This window comes from Gallinula chloropus (genome assembly GCF_964237585.1).
Source record: "Gallinula chloropus genome assembly, chromosome: Z".
Classification (NCBI taxonomy): domain Eukaryota; kingdom Metazoa; phylum Chordata; class Aves; order Gruiformes; family Rallidae; genus Gallinula; species Gallinula chloropus.
In genome coordinates this window covers 13,263,852-13,284,651 of record NC_140089.1, presented here as the reverse complement: position 1 = coordinate 13,284,651, position 20,800 = coordinate 13,263,852, and the positions used below count along the sequence as shown (strand labels likewise).

Genomic DNA, 20,800 nt, shown 5'->3' with positions numbered 1-20,800 from the left:
AGTGTAGATAATCAGCTCAGGAAGGCATAAGAAAAGTCGTGAGATGTTCATTTACCAGGGGCAATTAAGGCCTTGCTCAACTGACCATCTTGCTTCCACTTCTAAGCCAGCTCAGGAATCTCTGCATGGCACTTCTACGGCAGAAACAGTTCTGCAGGGTGACATTGACTCCTCCCACCTTTACTACAGGACAGGTGTGTGAGCATCTATATGGGAAAAAACACTTCAGGTGTCCTGCATTGATCCAGAGAAACAGAAGAAAACACCTAAAACCTAACAGATGCAATCTCAAGAAGGAATTTATTTAATCACAGACAAACACCTTCTTGGCTTAAAAATTTCTTTCTTCTCTAAAAATCTTGTACTTTATCCATACTTATTACACTGCTTTGGAGAAAAGGACTACATTTTAAAACAGCACTGCAGTTATAAATGAAAGGCCACTGTTCTGTTAGTGAGAGTTTCCCCTCACAGTTTAGAATTAAGCTGTGTTAGCATCTTCTCAAGCTTTACTGCTAGTGCCATGTTACCTTTAATCCTTAATTTTCCTGACATGAAGGCCAGGGTTGGCTTCAGTTTACCTAAAAAGAAGAAACAGAACCATCAGAAAATGAAAAGTAACTGGAGACAGTCTATGTACAAGAAAACATAATGCCACTACAGTGAGACCAAGCAAACGCAGATCAGAGAAGTGCAGCAGAGACGTCCAACAGAGGGACCAGCTCCTTTCTGAAGCTACACTCGTTGCTAAAACGTTGATATCTGGTGAAAAAAAGCACTGTGAGCTTTTGTGCTCTTCCTGCTCACAGGAAAGAAGAGTTGAGAAGGATCCGAGGAGTTCTGTCCTACACTCTGGCCGGAGATACAAGGAGCCCAAAGTTCCTGCCCCCCAGGATCACCGAGCGTGGGGCTGTCTGCTCGCCCATCGGCAAAAGGTCTGCTGGGCAGCAGCGCCTGTGCCCCGGGGAAACACCCTGCCACTCACCTGTGAACATCTTCACAAAGTCACCGCTCGACATGCTCATCACCACGTCGGCCGCCACGGGCGGCTTCCCGGAACCAGCGCTCCCGCCCTTGGTTTTCAGGTCGATGTACCACGTGCCCCCTTCATCACCTGCACAGACAGGGAGGAGAGGTGAGCAGGCAGCCCAGAGCCCTGCGCCCTCCCCGCTCCTCCCTGACACACTGCCGTGAAGCTGCAGAGGCTGGCGGTGCTCTGCAAGCAGCACAGACTGTTTATGGTTGGAAAAGACCTCCGAGTCCAACCGTCACCCCAGCACCACCACACCTACTAGAGAAGTTGCCCCACGTTCCACGTGCAGGCAGAGCCAGCCACTGGCAAACACCCCGCAGTGCCCCGTGCCCGGGACACGGGCCAAGGAGCCCCCGGGCAGCGCTTGGCTGATGGAGCTGGGGGCGGCTGGCGCTTCCGACACGACCCCACGTGCACCCCGTCCACGCCACGCTGAGCCCGTGTGGCAGGGCCAGCAGCGCTGTGACAAAGCCCACGTGCACACGCTGCAGGATGGGCTTGTCCAGGAGAGTCCTGCTCCTTGGAAACACCAGGGCCTTTTGCTGGGAGCGCGGGCGCGTGAACGGGCTTACCAGAGAGCTCAAACTGGAAGACCCCCTGCGTGGTTCTCACATACTCTTCACTCATGGCCCCCTGAATAACTCTGAATGTTTCTGCAACGGGACTCAACTCTGGCCCGGCCTTAGCTCCACCTGCTCCTTCCTGCTGGGCGCCGCTTAGTTTCTTCTCCTCTTTGAGTGCACCTACAGGAAAGAGATGCTTTTCTCTTGCACCTGCCAAACCCTTGAAAACCGCCCATAGAAACCTGCACAGACAGCTCTGCTGGGAAGGATTTACACTTCCCAGCAGGGAAAATGCGCCCTTTCCCCTGCAGCAGTGACACTGATGAAGGATGGGGTTGGCACCCGAGACCCTGAACAGTAGTAGAGCACCAAAGGTAGCTCAGCAATCTGTTTCATATCCTAAGATGTCAGAAGGAAAGGGAAAAGAAAACCACAGTTCTAATGCTGACTCTCCATGGTTCAGTGCAAAGGCTCACACAACACATTTGCTAACACAGGCAAATGAGACACTCCTGCAAAACATGCTGTATGCCATGAGATTTCTTTTCCCAGGAGTATTTACCTGTTATCTTCATCCTACCACAATTCAGATGGTTAAAAAAACAATTCCTCAAAATAAGGAATTTATACCATGAAAGTTCTGCAGGAGGAAACATTCTTTCCCTAGCTTTAAGAACAGAATCAGTTCCATAAATTATATTCTCCAAACAAGAAAAGGTATTTTGTGAAATAGCTTGAATAGAGTCAAAGCTCTTGGGAAAAACAGATCAAGGAAAAACCAACTTGAGATAGAGAGGGCATTCATTATCATTAGAAATTATCAACTGTTACCCACAGTGCTTTCCTTACCATATCCTTGTTTCATAGCTGCCACATCAGTTTCATCCAAGAAGAAGTCGGGAAGCAAGGGGTGACCTAGGAGGAAGGAAAAATGTAATCATAAGTCTGAGTAAAGAGGGATAGCACTAACAGGAATCCATTTCCTATGAAACTACAACTGAGCTTCTAAGTAAATACACTGCAATTTGAGGGAACGACATAGCGTGAAATAACGTGTTTAGAGTTTGCTTTGTTTAAAGTCGCTGAAAGTTGAAATAAAAAACATTTGAAGAAGGAAAAATGAAATCTGTATCACTAGCTTGTAAATAGCAATAAATGCCTCTACAGCACAGGTGCATTTTGTTTTCACTGAAATGTTTTACAAATGTAATAGGCGCTTGAGGATGACAAACCCAGTGGGCTCCTGTGTGCTTTCCAGGAGGGCATGTTCTGGAATCTGAGGCAAAGCAACATTTCACACACTGATTTAAAAATCCCTAGAAACAGAACTGTGTTAATATTATCCATACAGCCTTTCCTCCTCCTTGAGCTTACTTCTCATCTTAAAAGATCTGTGTTACCTGGTGCAATTGCATAGACATCAAAATCCTTAACTCCTTCTTCTCTCAGCAGAACTTCATCGATAATGAAGTTTCCAGTGAAGCTTTTTGGTTTTGTTAAAATGCAATATGCAGCATCTGCAAGGATGTCTGTTTTTCTGCACTGCTTCTCTATTCCAGATCCTCCCAGCATATCCATGGCAGCTGTGTGTATAGCTGTGAAGTGGGAGGGGTGGGGTGGTGGTGAGAAAACAATACTTTAACGTGGATGACATGACATTTCCATTTCTCTGGCAAGTACACAAGGTTTGTTTTTTCTTTCACACAAAAGGAAATTGTAGGAAGAGAAAGCTAAGAAATTCTACTAACCAACAAATAGTTCTCTACAAACACCAGTAAAAGAAAACTATTAAAGGACCCAAAAAGTGGAGTAATGGGCCAAACTTTTACTGACATTCCCATCCCCTCATCAGTGCCCCTCTCCCCACCCCCGCCCAGATTTCCTCCAGGTTATTCAGGAGATGAAAAACTAACAAGACATCTTTTTTTCTCAAAGTGACTGATACATCAGTCATTAAGAGGTACTTCCTTTGGTGATTATCACACTGAGAATCTTGATGCTTAATTTTAGCCTTGTAGTCACTCCCATGAGATACCAAAGCATCTCTTCTAAGTTAATGAGAAACCAAATAGGAAAAACTCAAATAACTTTTAACTTCTGCCCCATTCCAGTAGTTTTCTTTATGCTTCCCCCACGGGAGCTGCTAAGACCATGGCATGTTCCCATCTGAAAGTGTAATTTACTCTTCCAGGCTGAGGCTTCCATTTCATTTTTCTTTCATCCTGTTCCACAGAAAAGCTGTCTGGCTGTAGCTTTTGGCATTTGCCATGTTACTGTTTTCCCCTCACACAGTTCTGCTTCATGTCTTTTTCCCATCTGCTGTTCGAGACTGAACACGCTGCCCTCAAGTTTTGGGACAGACTCTCAAATCCTCTCCTAAACCTGGGGCTGGCAAATCCTGGAGGCAGAAGGAGAAACCTGACTTTAAATCGTTTCTGTCCTCTTTTCACTCTCTCCATTCCACACAAAGTAACAGCAGTTTTGATGCAGGAATGATTCCAACATCCCTTAAAAAGCAACGAATAAGCACTGTGCAGGACACGTCTATCTAAGCTCGATCATTCCCCTTCCATAGTATGAACTGGGACAAGTGACTGCAGCTTTTGATACTGACCAGGGGGATCCTGTCAAAGGGTCTCTAGGAAAGTGCAGAAGTGCTTAGATAGCCTCAGTGACTTCCTTATTTTACTCTTCTGTGGAGGGTTAGCCCCTAGATTTTATTTACTTTTGACTAACACTATGCTTTTATTTTCTTTCCCTCCCAAATACACACCTAAATAAAAAGAATAGACATACTGTACATACACTAAGTCTCCCTAGGTCTTTCTCCAATTTTTAAGGATGGGAAATAAATTTTCCTTGCTTTGGGTCTCTAAAATAGGCTCTGTCCTGCAAGACTTAAAAACAAGTTTTAAATAACCCCCAATGGTTCAGAGAATTTTTCTGCCAAATACTCTGCCTGAAGTTACCAGGTTCTGTTGTCCTGAATATAATCCATTATTCTGAGAATTCATTAACCTGGTCACTTTTCTAAGCCCATGCTTCTGCCCTTTCTCTGTGTCAACTAGTGTTATTCTGAACACAGAAAGCCTATGTGCACAGACCAAAGCAAAGAGGGTTTAGACAGGTACTGCCTGACAGTCTGGCTGCACACTGTTCCACCTATTCCACAGGAAGCACTGCTAGCTCTCCTCTCATGCACAGGAACTGGGTCCCAGGACACCTCTGTTACTCACACGCACTCTTCGTGATGGGATTGCCCCTTGCCCTTTCAGTAGGCTTCCTCTTGCAGATAAATGGAGAGCTCCAGGCATCTTATTACCAGCATAACTCCTCGTGTTTAATCAACAGACACTGGGATCCACACCAGCACTGAGGCTAAAGCACGTTTTGAATGAGATTATAGTGGATTTTTTAATTAAGAACTTTGCAGCTGTTTTCGGTACTGTAGCAGCCTGTTACTCTGCCTCTCTGGTGACCACATGAAGGTAGTTAACTTTCTCACTTTTGGAAGATAAACATTTCCAAAGAGCAATTTTTGTACTGGAGAATTTCCATATTATTATCCTCTTTTACACACCAAGGCCCATCGGTTTCCAAGGAGGCATCACTGATGTATACAAGTGTTGAGAGCTCACCTAATGTTCCTAACAGTCTGAAAATGAATGAGCAAGCATGGATTGTGTAAATGCAAAACTCTGTCTGCATACCTCTGAGTTTATGGAATGTTTAATTACTGTTCAAATCACATTGCACCACCTTACAAAAAGAAATCTTCATTTTAAAAAGCATTTATTAGAATATATTGTTGTCACCTGTGAACCTGCATTCCAAGATTCATGTTTTGCAGGTTCCTGTGGGGAACTGTTAGCTGCACTCTGTAACAAGCCCCAGCTTCTGCAGTGTTATCCTCTTTAGCAGGAGCATGTATTTTACCAAGGACACGGTGGCACTCTAATGCACAAGAGAAATATACTACTTTATTTGTTTCACTTGGGTTTCCACCCCAGCGAGAACATCAGATTTTGCAGGAGTTTAATTAATACCATCATATACATCTTTCAATACTAGACTGTATCTGGGCACTGGTACTATACTGACATTTGGAGTGCTACAGCATATGCAAACACTGGAAAGAAAAATGTATTCTACTATACAACATAAGAGTAAATGTAACTTCTGCTTTTAAAGTGTGAAAAATTCCCTCTGAAAAATTACCCAAGTGTGAGCAGGTGGAGAAATTCATCTAGGTTCTGTTTTCTCTTGCCATGGAAAAGAGGAAGCCACATTATGCAGGTGGGTGGGGAAAAACACCTTCATTGGAAAATGAAGACCTAGTATAGCCAGCTGTTTTCTACAGGAAGAATTATTTAGAATTCAACAGTTTGTTGAAGCAGCAACTCATTTCCACAATAGTTAAGGATGTTTTCTCAAGCACATCCAGAATCACTGAAAGATGTGGAAGAATCAGAAAGCTATGGAGAGTGCATGTAATGTCCCTATGCAGCTTGTAAGTGTATGCAAGATACAGGTAATCTTGTGACAACTTCTGCATGAGAAAATAAGTCAAATTAGTAATGTTGTCTGCAGCTTGATATCATGTCTCTGTCTGAACAATACAGTCTGAATTAATTCTTCACTACTCCCTAAGTCTCAAACACCATTTACATTGCTCAATCAGTCAGTGACCAAAAATCACAGAATGGTAGATAAAATATCACCTCTGCTAATGGAAAGCAAGTAACTCCTACACTGAAGATTCTGAGTAGACATAAGCCCCTTTAGCACTGGACAAGTCATGTAGAATGAGCATTAGGGCCAGGGAGCTAAGGGCTTTAAGAACCAAATTTCAATTGCTCAATTCCAGGTGACAAAGATTTGGGAAATGTCCTTTGCAACATTTTGGAGGATTCCCTGGAGTACTCAAGAAAGAAGCATGGGAAAACAAGTAAATGTTTCTTCTTAATTCTTCAGAAATAAAAATACAAGAGAGACCCAAAACCAGAAAGTGAGCTTTCACTCCACCACCAGGAAGGCAACCCAGACCCCTAAGTCGTTTGTGCAGTTGCTTTTGATAGCTCAAGGATAAGGAGCTTCTCCTCTTCCAAACAGGCAGTGCAGTTTTTCTGATGAGTTAGTTTTTATGAATGACTTAATAACCATTCAAAAAGTCAATCCCTTACCAAAGTATTCCCATAGGTAAAACTCATAGTGTGAGCAGAATTATGAGGCATCAATGCCATTTACTGAGATAACATAAGAAGCTAGCATCCAGAGCAATGAAAAAGGAACAGGTCTGTCAGACATGCTAACCCAAGCATTCCACCCAAGCATCACCTAGAGTATTTAAGCAAAGAAACTCAGCTGACTGTGTCTGAAATAACTAAGTTCTGCTCATATTCCCCACTTTAGAGGAAGCAAATTGGAGAGATTTCACACTAGAAGTTAAAAGGTGCCTACAACTCCTAACAGGCAAATATTGAAAAGTGCCTGGGTACCAACACTTCATACACTGGAGTACCAGCCCCAGAAGAGGATCTTGGTTCCTATTTTTATTTCCTTTGCCTTCTTTCCTCCCTCTGCTAGCTAGGAGAACAAACTCCATTGTTGTAATGCTTCATGATGCAATGACTGGGCTCACACCATTACAGGGTGGGATTACCCTCTGCCTTTACTGATTTTATCAGTAGCATTTCTGCACACAGATGTTTTTGGGGTGAAGAGATTGGCCTCTTTGGAACACAGATGGCTAGACCTTGAACAGCACCCCTGATCCTCCCTGACCCACAGACAACAAACTGAAGTTCATACAACGTGGAAGCACTGAGGTTTTCTTCTGGTTCTGTGAACAGCTGATCCACTGCATCAGAACTTCAGGGAACAGGTTTTCTGAATTATTGCAGCATATTCTAGTATGTATCTTGTCAGTTCCATCTACACTCTGGCAACTCAACTAGGAAGGAATTCTAAATAGTAATACATTCACAGACATTTAATACCTACTAATGAAAGCATGCTAATACTTCTTTGATTCCCTCCAAACCAAAACTCTGGGTGCAGGAGAAAGAGCAGAGACAAACCAAATACTACACAGATGCTTCAGACAAATGGAAAAGAAGTTGAACAGGTTGCAAGCTACCTGAAGATAAGTTTGGGGCAAACTGGCAATGTACTACTGAGAATGAGGACTGAAAACCAACACACACATACAGGTTGAACAAGGAACATGCAAAAGAACTGTTGGGTCCCCCAAATCAATTCCAGAAGAAATGTGAAGTATAATCAAAGCAAAGTAAAATAAGGTTAGAAGACAGAATTATTTTAGTACCATTAAAAAAAATAAAATTAAAAATCACCTGTTTTAGGCCATAAAGCATTGACAGCAACTTCTCCTCTAAATTCTTCTGCCATTCCCAAGACACACATAGACATCCCGTATTTAGAAATGGTGTAAGCTAGACAAGAAGCATAAAAAAGATAAAAATTTACCCTGTCAATAGAAGTTTAATTAGGAAGGAAAGAAAACCAAAAGAATTTGTTCATAGGGAAAATTAAATTTTCATGGACAAAACAGTTCTCTTCCCAGAGTCAAAATCTCTCCCTTCTCCCCAGCACCCCCATCAGAACAAACTCCAGTCTGCTATCTTTTCACTACAAATAAAATGAGCTATACATGCTTAGACAAAAACAATGACTGAAACCTAGTAGTGTGGCAGTTTTCTTGTGCTTACATACATGGCACACTGATAAAAGTGCTCAATTTTTTCAAGAGGCATAAGGCATACTAGCTGCTAATGACCCAACTAGTATTCTACAGAAAAAAACAAAATGGGGGAAAAAATAAACAACAAAGAAGAAATTCAAAATCTTTGTCATTTGTCTATTTTGAGAAGGGAAGCTTTTGGGGGAAAAGAAGTGGGATTCCTGGAAGAGTTTAACATGACAAATATTGAAAACTGGAAGGGTTTTTTTTCAGTTTTAAAATGAACAACTTTAACCTCAAGATGAAATGGAGTGCCTTTCCCACCTGTCCTGATTTCTGCAGGGACAGAGTTAATTTTCTTCCTAGCAGCTGATGCCATAGTGTGTTTGGGAGTCAGGATGAGAGTGGTGCTGATAACACACTGATGTTTTTAGTTGTTGCCAAGCAGTCAGGGATGTTTCAGTTTCTCACACGGCCCCACTAACAAGAAGAGGGGGGTTTGCACCCAGGAAGCTGGGAGGGGACACAGCATGGGCAGGTGACCCAAACAAATCAGAGGGGGTATTTCAAACCATAAAACCATGCTTGGCATCCAGGGGGGCTAATAGGGGAGGGGCGCCCGGCTCCAGGACACATGGTTTGGGGATAGTCCAGTTTTGGGATGGCTCTGAGCTGTATAGTCTGCTACAAAGCCCCATTGTTGTTATTTCTCCCTCCCTGTGCTGTCCCAGTCATCTGTCCTTATCCCAAACCACAAGGTTTGCCTCTGTCTTCCCATTTTTCCCCCCTATCCTTCTCCCCGACTCTACCTGTGTTGGGGAAACAAGCGAGCATCTCTGTGGTGCTCAGCTGGCATAAACCACAGCACCACCTCAAAAGTAGTTTCCATTTTAAAAAACAACACTGAACTTCACGTCTATTAAATCAAACACGATGATGAATTTGTAAGAGAACAGATTTGGGATTTCAATCTCCACCTGGAACAGAATAGATTTTGTAGTCCTAAGAATTCCCATGAAAAAAGGACAGACTCTTACCTTGAACACCATCTTGAAACCATAAAGAACCTGCCAGGCCATGAAACCTGTGCTATGTCTTCCCACAAAACAAATTATTTTAGGTTAGGTACACATCACTCTGGGGAACCCCTAGTGGCAGTCTGTATGTAGTGCTAAAGATACAAGATCTGGCATTCTGGGCTGTCACATTTCACCAGGGATTTACGTGGTTCTCAGGAATTAACAATATAGGCACTGAATGTTACTCACCACAATGGTTTTTGAACCACATTGGATTCAGGTTCATAGGTGGGCTGAGGTTCAGGATATGGGGGTTTTTACTCTTCCTCAAATGGGGAAGGCATGTTTTAGACCTGAGAGATAGATCCAGACAAATCAGTTACCTCTCAGTTTTTGCAACACCTATAATTACACAGAAAAAAAAATCATACTAGCAGACCAGTATTTACCTAACACTAAGCTGACACCCTGCCCTTGTATCAATTACTTAGCTGATATAAACAACAACCACCTTTCCCAGCTCAGTTATCTCAGGCCCAGTATTCCTTTCTGCTAACTATAATACACTCTTCAAATGGTGCAGCAGCAGCATCAACTAATTTTCCAGATGCTCAGAAACCATAATCTCCTTGTAAAAGTTCAGGAAGGGGAAACATAATGCTACGAGGCAATGAGCAAAATTAATAGTGCAGAGCATCATTTCATCATAAATATATTCTCTTCTGATCACATATCTATTTCTTCCTTAAAACCATGTTTTAGAAATGGATGTGTAGAGTGAAAGGCTATTACAAACATTCCAAGAAAAACTGATGACTGGAAGAGTCACTGTATCAGTGAACTTGTAACATATGCCTATCTGTAAATCATAATTTCCACCTTGCAGAAACTGCAATGTGACTTCACTTTTAGCAGTAGGTATGACTGCATCTGAGCTCTGCTGGAGAAATCTTAATCAAGCTCCATAGGGAGAACAGCAGCACAGTGGACAATGCTACTGACCTGCTATCCACACGGTTCAACAGCACCCACACATACTGTCAGACACAGAAGAGACTCCTTCAACTGCAAAGTCACTGAATTAGTGAAGTCAATCATTTACTACCTATTAAAACGTCCCAGGATCTCAACTCTCTTCAGTGGCAGTATGTGAGGTTCACTAACAGATGCCTCACTTTCTTAATGCACAAGAACCAAAAACATGTGAACAGGTATACTGCCTAAGATGGGACATCCTCCCCACCTCCTTCACACAGACAAAAGATCCACACCATTTTTACAAAGTATTATTAATTTCCCAACATTAAGTTGCAAACAGATCTCTACAAACAGAAGCAATGCACAAAGCAAGGGGAAGGAAAGGCAGAAATGCTTGACTAGGTCTTCCCAACTGACAGTAAAAGCAGCAACAAAGACCAGTTGTAACTTCCCTTGAGAGTCATTTATCTTTCATATACTCTTCCATTTGCAGCAATACAGAAACCACTTTTTAATCTATTACAGATAGAGTAGCACCAAAAGGAAAGATGATTTTAAGAATTCTCCATTAATATGGAAGAGAAAGTGATTGTCACTGTTGGGTGGTAAGGGGTGAGTGGAGCTTGCCACTGGCAACATAGTAGAATCCATTCAGAGATTTAAAAGCAAGAGAAACCCACAGGGCATCTTCTGAAATGCCAAGTTCCAAAACCAACTCTCCTTTCTGAGCACAGAACTGCTTACAGCTGTTAGTCTTTCAAAAGCAGACATATAAGGGCAAATCCCTTCCCTGATTCTTATCAAAAGAACATCAAGGAATACAACTGCAACATATCCCCATATATAAGAACAGCTGGAAGGAGGATCTGGGGAACTACAGGCCTGTCAGTCTCACCTCAGTCCGGGAGAAGATCATGGAGAGGCTCATCTTGGGAGCTGTCATGAAGCACATGCATGATGGCCAGGGGATCAGGCCCAGTCAACAGGGGTTTACAAAAGGTAGACCCTGTCAAACTGACCTGATCACCTCCTATGACAAGGTGACCCGCTTAATGGACAAGGGGCAGGCTGTGGATGTGGTCTGCCTGGACTTCAGTAAAGCCTTTGACAGGGTTTCTCACAGCATTCTGACTGAGAAACTGGCTGCCACTGGCCTGGACAGGTGGACCCTCAGCTGGGTTAAAAACTGGCTGGATGGACGGGCCCAGAGGGTGGTGGTGAATGGAACCAAATCCAGCTGGAGCCCGGTCACCAGTGGCGTCCCCCAGGGCTCAGTCCTGGGTCCAGTCTTGTTCAACATCTTTATCAATGACCTGGATGAAGGGATTGAATGCTCCCCCAGGAAGTTTGCAGATGACACTAAGCTGGGAGGAAGTGTTGATCTGCCTGAGGGTAGGGAGGCTCTTCAGAGGGGTCTGAACAGACTGGACCCATGGGCTGAGACCAACGTGATGAAGTTTAACAAGGCCAAGTGTAGAGTGCTGCACATGGGACATAACAACCCCATGCAGCGCTACAGGCTTGGGGGAGGTTGGCTGGAGAGCTGTCAGGCAGAGAAGGACCTGGGGGTGTTGGTTGTCTGCAGGCTGAATATGAGCCAGCAGTGTGCCCAGGCAGCCAAGAAGGCCAATGGCATCTTGGCTTGTATCAAAACCAGTGTGGCCAGTAGGTCTAGGGAGGTAATTGTGCCCCTGTACTCAGCATTGATGAGGCCACACCTTGTGTACTGTGTGCAGTTCTGGGCTCCTCACCATAAAAAGGACATTGAGGTCCTTGAGCAAGTGCAGAGAAGGGCAACCAGGCTGGTGAAGGGGCTGGAGGGCAAATCCTATGAGGAACGGCTGAGGGAGCTGGGGATGTTTAACCTGGAGAAGAGGAGGCTGAGGGGAGACCTTATCACCACCTACAACTGCTTGAAGGGAGCTTGTAGAGAGGTGGGCGATGGTCTCTTCAGCCAGGTGACAGGAGATAGGACAGGGGGCAATGGCATGAAGCTGTGCCAGGGCAGGTTTAGATTGGATATTAAAAAAAAATTTTTTACTGCAAGAGTTGTCAGGGCCTGGAACAGGCTGCCCAGGGAGGGGGATGAGTCACCATCCCTGGATGTGTTCAAAAAAAGGGTAGATGAGGTACTTAGGGATATGGTTTGGCATAGGATGGGAATGGTTGGACTCAATGATCTTCAAAGGTCTCTTCCAACCTTGTGATTCTGTGATACAATAACCAGATTCATCTGCACAAAGGAGAATGACAGATGCCAGTCTAGATAAAACTTTCATACAAAATCTCCTGACCACATAAAGCAATGACTGAATTTGGAGAATCTGCATCACCCTAAGAGGTGTTTTCTATAACACAACCTTGTCAAAATGGAAGTTTTTAAAATCAGAGCACCTTTAAATTACATCCTGTAAATCTAAAGAGGATCTGACCTACTCAATCCATTTAAAAAAATGAGTGAAATTAGGATCATGTGAATTGTGAAACAAACCTTGGTATGTTAATTTAAATAAATGTTAGAACTGATAAGCTGAAAGTAGGCAAAGAACACTTTAGGACACTAAGCTAAAAGGTTCTCTTTTAACTATGCTAAGTTATATAATGTGTCTAAAGACGAGAAAGTAGATTATGAGAAGGAAGCTGACAAACATGTTGTACTTGATGTATGTGAAGAGTCATTTTTTCTGGAAATGAAAGAGCAGACAGCATTTAGCAGAGCCAGGGTGGAGCTCCATTTGAAATAAACCTGCTTCTGCTTCCTACCTGCATGGAGGGACTTGTGAACACTGAATGACTACAGCAACAAGGTTCTCATTTACTCCAATCTGCAATTAATTCTTGCAAATATTGATTTAAAATCGGTTGGCCCATAACTGAGCAATTTCCTGTGAGTGCCTGCAGAATACTTACACTCCAAGCCCAGGGCAACACGACAGCTACACCACTTATCAGAAAACCTGAGGTAACACCTTACACTTTGTCACAACCAGCGTGCTTCCCGTTCTCAGGACTTACGTAAGGTAGGTTCCTCGCACGTTGACATCCATCATAAGATTGACCTTCTTCGTTTCTGTTTCCAAGGTGCCAGTCAAGGAGATGGCGCTCGCATTGTTCACCAAAATATCAATTCCTGGTTTTAAAATAAGCCATTTCACATTAGCATTTGAAGACAAAAACCCTAAGCAAGGCAAGCTTTTCTCTTTTTGTTTGAACAGTCTGTTAATGTCTCCTCCACACCTTAGCATACCTCCAAAAGTCTTCACAGCTTTCTCCACAGCATTAATAATTTGCTGCTCTTCCCTCACATTAACGATGCATGGCAAAGCCTTTCCTCCAGCTGCCTCAACTGCAAAATTGAAAAAATTAAATGTTTAAAAATTTTATCTCAGGTGGAACAAACAGCATCATCAACCTACTGAGAATTCCTTGTTCAATGACATGCTCCAAGAAGGCACTGAAAACTGCACTCTCAAATTGCAGCCTTTATGCATGTTGTGTAATAACAGGGAAGTCAGAACCAAATCTTAACAGTGAGAGTGTATATGGCATGCACATACATCTCAATTAACACTGCATTTTCACATCTATACACATACATCTTCATTACAGTAATATTTTGACACCTCCCAGCATTCCTGGGAGACAAGAGAAGCATTAAGATTATTTTACTAAAGGTAAATTGGAGCTAAGAGAGTCTATGCAGCTTTCCACTCAGGTACAGCAATTAAGCTCAGGTGTATGCCAGGCACCCGATGCCACCTTCCTTTATCACGACTTACTTTCTGCTGCAGCAGTGTAGATAGTTCCTGGAAGAGTAGGATGGGGCTCAGCTGTCTTGGCAGCTATCACAATGTTTGCACCATCCTTGGCAGCCTTCAAGGCAATGGCTTTACCAATGCCCCGGCTTGCGCCCGTGATGAAGAGAGTGCAGCCCGCTAGTTTCCTAAAGGGGAGGGGGAAAGAGGAGGGGAAAGAGGAGGGAGAACAAAGCAAAACATGTAAATCATGTGCTTTCAGCACAAGGCAGTTTGTTAACTACAGCAGTCTTCCAACCCGACAAGTATCTTCATCATTTTACTAAGCAGCCCCTAAGCACAAAAGAAATGGGTACTACATCTACAGCAACCACTGTACTGCTGACAGCAGGACCACTCTCCAAGTTTCCAAACACTGTAAAGCAAGAGGATTGCACAGGTGACCCACTTACATCTCCCCCTTTTTCACAAAATGCCAGTCTCTAATGAGACAAACACACCTCCACAGCTCTAATTTGCTAGTCACAGCCCTCCACATAAAAAAACCTGCTGTCTATGTGCAGTATAAAGTGCAGGTCCAGAGACACAAAGCCAACGCAGGGCGCTGCACCCAAGTGCCAAAAACCTGATTTTCAGAAATGGCGATTAACTTCTTAAAGGTTTTACACTAAACTGGTCAGTTTCCCAGTAGCTAATCTTTTGAGTTCCCAAAAAATGGGCCTGATCATAGAATCATAGAATGGTCTGGGTTGGAAGGGACCCCAAGGATCACAGAGCTCCAACCCCCCTGCCACAGGCAGAGCCACCAACCTCACGCCTGGATCTACACAAGGCTGCCCAGGGCCCCATCCAACCTGGCCTTGAACACCTTCAGGGACAGGGCATCCACCACCTCTCTGGGCAGCCTGTTCCAGCACCTCACCACTCTCTCTGTAAAAAACTTCCCCCTAAGATCTAATCTAAACCTTCCCTCCTTTAGCTTTAGTCCACTCCCCCTGATCAAAACCTCTGGTGAAATGGGTAAGTTTTAAAGTGTCAGAAAGACAAAAGTGCAACTCCAGTTGAAAGTATATTCAACTACAAAGCCTCTTAGACCACGGGTTTTCCATATGAAGGAATGTGCATTTCGGTGTTACCTTCTGTAAGTGGAAAAACCCACAGAGCCCAGGTTTTCAGCCCTGGCTAAAGAATGCATATAAAGTAAGTGCTACAGAACTTGGCTTGTAACACACATCACAAATATCACAGAATCATGTAATTACTAAGGTTGGAAAAGACCTCAAAGATCAAGAGTTCAACCATCCCCCTACATTACTAACTAAACCACGTCCCTAAGTTCCTCATCCAATCTTTCCTTGAACACTCTGAGGGATGGTGACTCCACCACCTCCCTGGGCAACCTGTTCCAAGGCCTAAGCACTTTTTCTGAGAAGAAATTTCTCCTCATTTCTAACCTGAACCTCCCCTGCCACAACTTGCAGCCATTCCCTCTTGTCCCATCTCTACTTATCTGTGAGAAGAGGCTGACTCCCAGCTCACCACAACCTCCTTTCAGCTAACTGTAGAGAACAATAAGGTCACCCCTGAGCCTCCTCTTCTCCAGGCTAAACAGTCCCAGTACTCTCAGCCAGTCCCTCCAAGACTTGTGTTCCAGCCCCTTCACCAGCTCCACTGCCCTTCTCTGAACACACTCCAGGCCTTTGATGTTTCTTGCAGGGCCCAAATCTAAACACAGTATTGGAGGTGTGGCCTCACCAGAGCTGAGTGCAGGGGTTGATCACCTCCAGTGTCCTGCTGGCTATGCTCTTCCTGATACAGGCCAGGATGCCATTGGCCTTCCTGGCCACCTGGGCACACTGCTGGCTCATGTACACTCAGCAGTCAGCCAACATGCCAAGGTCCTTTTCCTCTGTACAGCTTTCCAGCCACCCTGCCCCAAGCCTATAGCGTTGCCTGGGGTTGTTATGACCAAAGTGCAAACCTGACTCTTCACCATGTTGAACTTCATCCCCTTGGCCTCTGTCCATCAATTCAACCTGTACAGGTCCCTCTGGAGGCCTTCCTAGCCTTGGCAGATCGACACTTCCCCCCAACTTGGTGCCATCTGCAAACTTACTGAGGGTGCACTCAATCCTCTCATCCAAATCATCAATAAAGATACTAGTATCATACATCTGCCTTCATGTTTGCATTAGTTTTACTAGTCTGGGCCAGGCTTGACTTACTACTGTCTCTCCAGATCTGTTTTTCCCCTTCAATGCACAGGCATCCCTCTGTAAAACACTTTCTAGGACAGTAAACATTTGCTTTCACAGGGCAGATGGGGCAGGGAGGGATCCTCTCCTGCAGTGGCACAGTTAGGGATGTGCAGAGTCCCAGGAAGCCAGCGAAGCACTTGGGTGGCATTTCAAGCATCTTTCCTCTGCAAAATTGGGTCCTAGAGAGGCACAAGCAGAAAAATCCTAAACCAGCACAGCAAATCATAAAAAAACACTGCTGAGTGTCAAGCCACAAGGATCATGAGGGAAGTTCATCTCTGCACTATATAGACTATGAAACTTAACTCAAGGAAGCTGAGGAATGTTGGATGGGCTTGATGACCCTCCAGGGGCAAGAGCTGTCCATTCAGGAAGACAAGCAGGTGTACAAGACAGGCATGGCTACACCAGGGACTTGAGACTGAGCTCCCATGCAAAGAGTGTCATCCTGGGAGCAGCAGCAGGAACAAACACAAAGGAGGAATTACCCAGGAATATCAGGGTGGTGTCAGGAAAAGCAAAGTTCAGCTGCTGAAGCCTGTGGAAGACATCAAGGGCACAGGGTTTTCTGCTGCTGCACTGGCAACGAAGCAGGCCCTTTGCTCAATGGGGTGGCTTTCAGTGCAATCTCTCATAATGTTTTTGCATCCAATTTATAGAATCATAGAATCATTAAGGTCAGAAAAGACCTTCTAGATCATCAAGTCCAACTACCAATCCTACACCTCTGTAAATTCACCATATTATGGTCTGGGTGAGCATACAACCTGACAGGTAAAAAACAGTTGGCTAATCAGGCTCAGAAGGTGGTGGCTAATATGTCATACTCTGCCCAGAGACCAGGATGGGGTACCACCTCTACTCCTGGACCACTTTTGTCTAACATCTTAATCAACAACCTTAAGGAGGTGACAAAATGCCCTGAGGGTGTATGACAACCGTTTCACAAGACTGATGACAGGGCTGCTACCCACAGGGTCCTTAACAGGCTAGATGAACATTAAATTTAACAAGGAGAGATGCACAGCCCTGCACCTGGGAAGAAAAAGTCACTGCAACAACACAGGCTGGGGGCTACATGGACAGTGAACACTGTGAAAAGGCCTTGGGGGCCTTACTTGGCTGAGCATTGGCCAGCAGCAACAACATCACAACTGGGAGACCGAGGGAAAGGATTATGCCACTCTGTTTGGCACTCATAAAACCATACTTACATCCTGTCATGAGTTTTGGGTCCCTCAATACAACAATATGCGTCGACAAATGTAAGCAAGTTCCATGAAGAGAGACAGAGACAGCTTGGAGGCTCAACACTTGTGTGAGAGGGCCAGCACAGCCTGGAGAACACCTAGCATTAGCCCTCCAACACCCATACAGTGTTTGAGGAGATGAAGCCAAGCATATATGCTTGGAGGATACCTACAGGAAGATGAGAAAATCAAGCCCTTTCAAGCTGAAAGATATAAAGGTCCAAACTGGAGAGGTTCAGACTGTTGTCCCCATGATGACAGTCAGGGAACAGAGCAGGGGATTGAGCTGTTGCCAGTCTTGGAGGTTTTCAGACCCACATGCACAAAGCTCTGAGCCACTATGTCTGATCTCTCCCTGGCCCTGCGTGGAGCCAGGAGTTGGACTTGATGATCCTTATGGGTCCCTTCCAACTCAGGAGATCCTATGATTCTATTCTAAGATCTCCTGACTGACCTGGAATCAGCATAGAGGTTGGACTGAAGACCTCTCATGGTGCCTTCCAACCTGAATTATCCAATGATCCAACATGGAAGAATCTAGTTGTAGATATCTTTCCCAAATTATTACTCTATTAAAAATGCCAGAGAATGTATTCTATTCATAACAGTTACAGCCTCTTGAGTTTTTCTCTCCAACCTTTCCTACAAGAGCCATCACTAACAAGTCTTTTTTTCTCAGCACAACTGCATCTCCTGCCTACACAAACACCCTTTTTCTCCCTAGGCTTACTATCACCACTGACTATATTCACCCTCTGGAGCGCCCTTCTTCCAATTCTAGCTCCAAAATCTCCAATTCTATCCCTGCAGCCCCCAGAAAGAGCATTCACATGAATTAATTTTCACTTAATTCCCTATGGAATGATGAACTGACTTGATACTATCTTTCACACTCCTTTTTTAACATTCTTGCTTCTTCCTTAATTTTATTTCTAATCATGCCTCACTCACCAAGTTTAATTTATCCTCTGCAAGTCAGTTTGACAGCATCCACAACACCAGATGAACCAACATTTAAAAAACGTCTATTCAGTGTTCCCACAAGAACTGCCCAGAATTTAGAGTATTTTATTGCCAAAGTAAGCTGAGAAGGTTGCAAGACTTAAGATTTATTTCTTAATTCACTTAGTCCAATAGTTTACAAGTTTTTAAAGCACATGATCATCTGAAATTTCTTATGCTATGAAGGTTGCATCCGTACTGCTTCCATTGCAGTTGAATTCTGGTAATGACTTAGTAAATGTCACATTCACCTCTGCACCCTGGATTCTCAGGGATCATGGAAAAAAAAAAATAGGATAGGTTCCTTTCTCACCAGGCACGACTGCTAACAAAGAAACCTGCAGGCTACATCAGGGACAGGTCTTACAATTTGCTTGAACACGTTGGGAACACAGTGAACGACCCTGTCTGCAACACACAGGATCGAACAGCAATAGCTTATCCTCCCAGTGCTGGTTCTGAGGGAAGGCAGAAGACTTATCTAAATTAAGATTCTCTACTGGAAGAACATCTGATGGCCAGTGAAGAAGGTGCTGGCTCAGGGTAAGGGGGGGGAAAGTCATTTAATATATATAAAATCACCGCACCACTACCCAATGTAGATTAAAGCCCTCCAACAACTATCTCCACTGCAAAACGCTCTGCGCAAGGACACTGACTACAAAGACCCTCGTGAAGGTTTCCAGGACATCTGCCCACCTTCCCCCTTCTCTCCTGGACGTGCTTCCCGCCTCCCTGCTGCGGAGAAGCTCCTTGACCTGGGCCCCCGATGTCACCGCGCGTTGCACAAGCGCGGGCAGGTGACCCATGGCCCAGCGTGGCCGCAGGCTGGCGTGACCCGAGGTGCCAGCAAAGCCCCCCTCACAAACCCACCGGCGACCAGCAGGGACAGCGGGTGGCACCTCGTGGGGCAGGGCAGGGCTACCCCAAAACTGGAAAACCCCACCATCGGAGGGGCGGGCGTGCCCTCTGGCACTCTCAGTCCGCTTCATGGGGGTCACCGGCTCTGTCCTGCGCGTCCCGTTTGGAGGGAAAAACGAACAGCGCCGAGGCGAGTGCCCAGCGAACCACCCCGGCAGCACGACGGACCCCCGCCGAAGCCCACCTCGCCCCGAGAGGCCTTCGGTGGCTGAAAAGCCACGGCTGTTACCTCTGCCTTGCCCCCAGCCCCCCCGGCTCTGCCCGCCGCCGCCGCCGCCCGAGAAGCGGGAAGCAGCGGCGCGGGGCAGAGCGGGGCGGGGGGAGGGGTACGTGCACCGGCGGCGGGCGCGAAAGAAGAAGGGAGATCCGGGGCAGCTTACCCCGTGTTGGGCAGCATGGCGGCGCGGCTACGGGACGCCCCGGGGCGGGGAGGACGCCCTGGAAGTCAGCGAGGGGCCGCCCCGCTTCGCGCAGCCGCCGCGGCGGCGAAGGGGCGGAGCGGTCGGGCGAAGGTGAACTGGCTCCTATCATGGCCTGTCTGGGCTGGCATGAGGAGCTGGGCCGGCTGGGCACGGGTGCAGCTGCCGGCGAGGCCGGGGCTGAGCCGTGGGCGGCGGCCCCGTGTGTATGGGCGGCGGTGGCCGGGAGAGGAGGCTGCAGGCCTGTGAACAGAGCTGGCACGGCCAGGTTGGGGCACATAAAACAGCCTGGGATTAGGTTCTGGAGGTGCCTGCACAGAAGGAAGCAGTGCAGTTGAGTGGCTTCCAACATGGTTGTGCTCTCTGCCAAGCGTTGTGCAATTCGGCTTCAGACTGACCTCTGTTTCCCGGCCTCGCTCAACGCACTTGAGCCTCTGCATCCATCTCTCCTCCTGCCTCTCCCATTCATCCGAGTGCCTGTGGCAGGATTGGCTGCCTCCTGCTCACCCAACCATACCTGTCCCCTCCTTCACCTCCTCCCCTCATGCCTCTCTTCTTTCACCATAACTGGAGTCAGCCCTCGCCTCCGCATCCTGCTCCAGCATATCCGCACATAACTCTTCCCACATCACCTCCTCCTCCCTGTTGCCTGATGGATGCTCTGACCTCTGACTCAAACAGAAATCAGATTAAGCCACAAGCAGATGCGCACGTCCTTGTATGTTGACGTAATGATAGCTGTTGTTTTACTGTCCGCGCAGTTCCCATTGCCTTAGAGCTGCAGACTTGGGTAGGGCTGCCTTGAACACACCACAACTGGAACGTCCTTCATGCCTCAGGCTTCCCCAAGGTTGGCACCCTGCACCGATGGAAGCAAAACCACTTTGCTGAGAAGCTCT

General features: G+C 45.7%; 1 protein-coding gene across 1 annotated transcript; it reads right to left on the bottom strand.

The window, feature by feature from the left end:
- Positions 1–281: 281 nt before the first annotated feature.
- Positions 282–19,974, bottom strand: HSDL2 (hydroxysteroid dehydrogenase like 2). The gene is made up of 11 exons (XM_084278852.1): positions 19,863–19,974; positions 14,076–14,239; positions 13,544–13,642; positions 13,312–13,426; positions 9,568–9,671; positions 7,953–8,051; positions 2,997–3,191; positions 2,446–2,511; positions 1,606–1,776; positions 986–1,114; positions 282–581 (listed from the first exon to the last, which is right to left on the bottom strand). Exons 1-11 carry the CDS (start codon positions 19,877–19,879, stop codon positions 469–471), a joined length of 1,272 nt encoding a protein of 423 aa, XP_084134978.1. The 5' UTR covers positions 19,880–19,974; the 3' UTR covers positions 282–468.
- Between the last annotated feature and the right edge of the window lie 826 nt (positions 19,975–20,800).

Bases quoted from the DNA above. Each gene is read 5' to 3' on its own strand.
- HSDL2 (XM_084278852.1), bottom strand. The intron at 8,052-9,567 runs GTGAGTAACATT...CTTCTTGTCTAG, and splicing joins GTGGTTCAAAAACCATTGTG to CTTACACCATTTCTAAATAC. The intron at 1,115-1,605 runs GTAAGCCCGTTC...CTGTCTGTGCAG, and splicing joins CTTCCAGTTTGAGCTCTCTG to GTGATGAAGGGGGCACGTGG.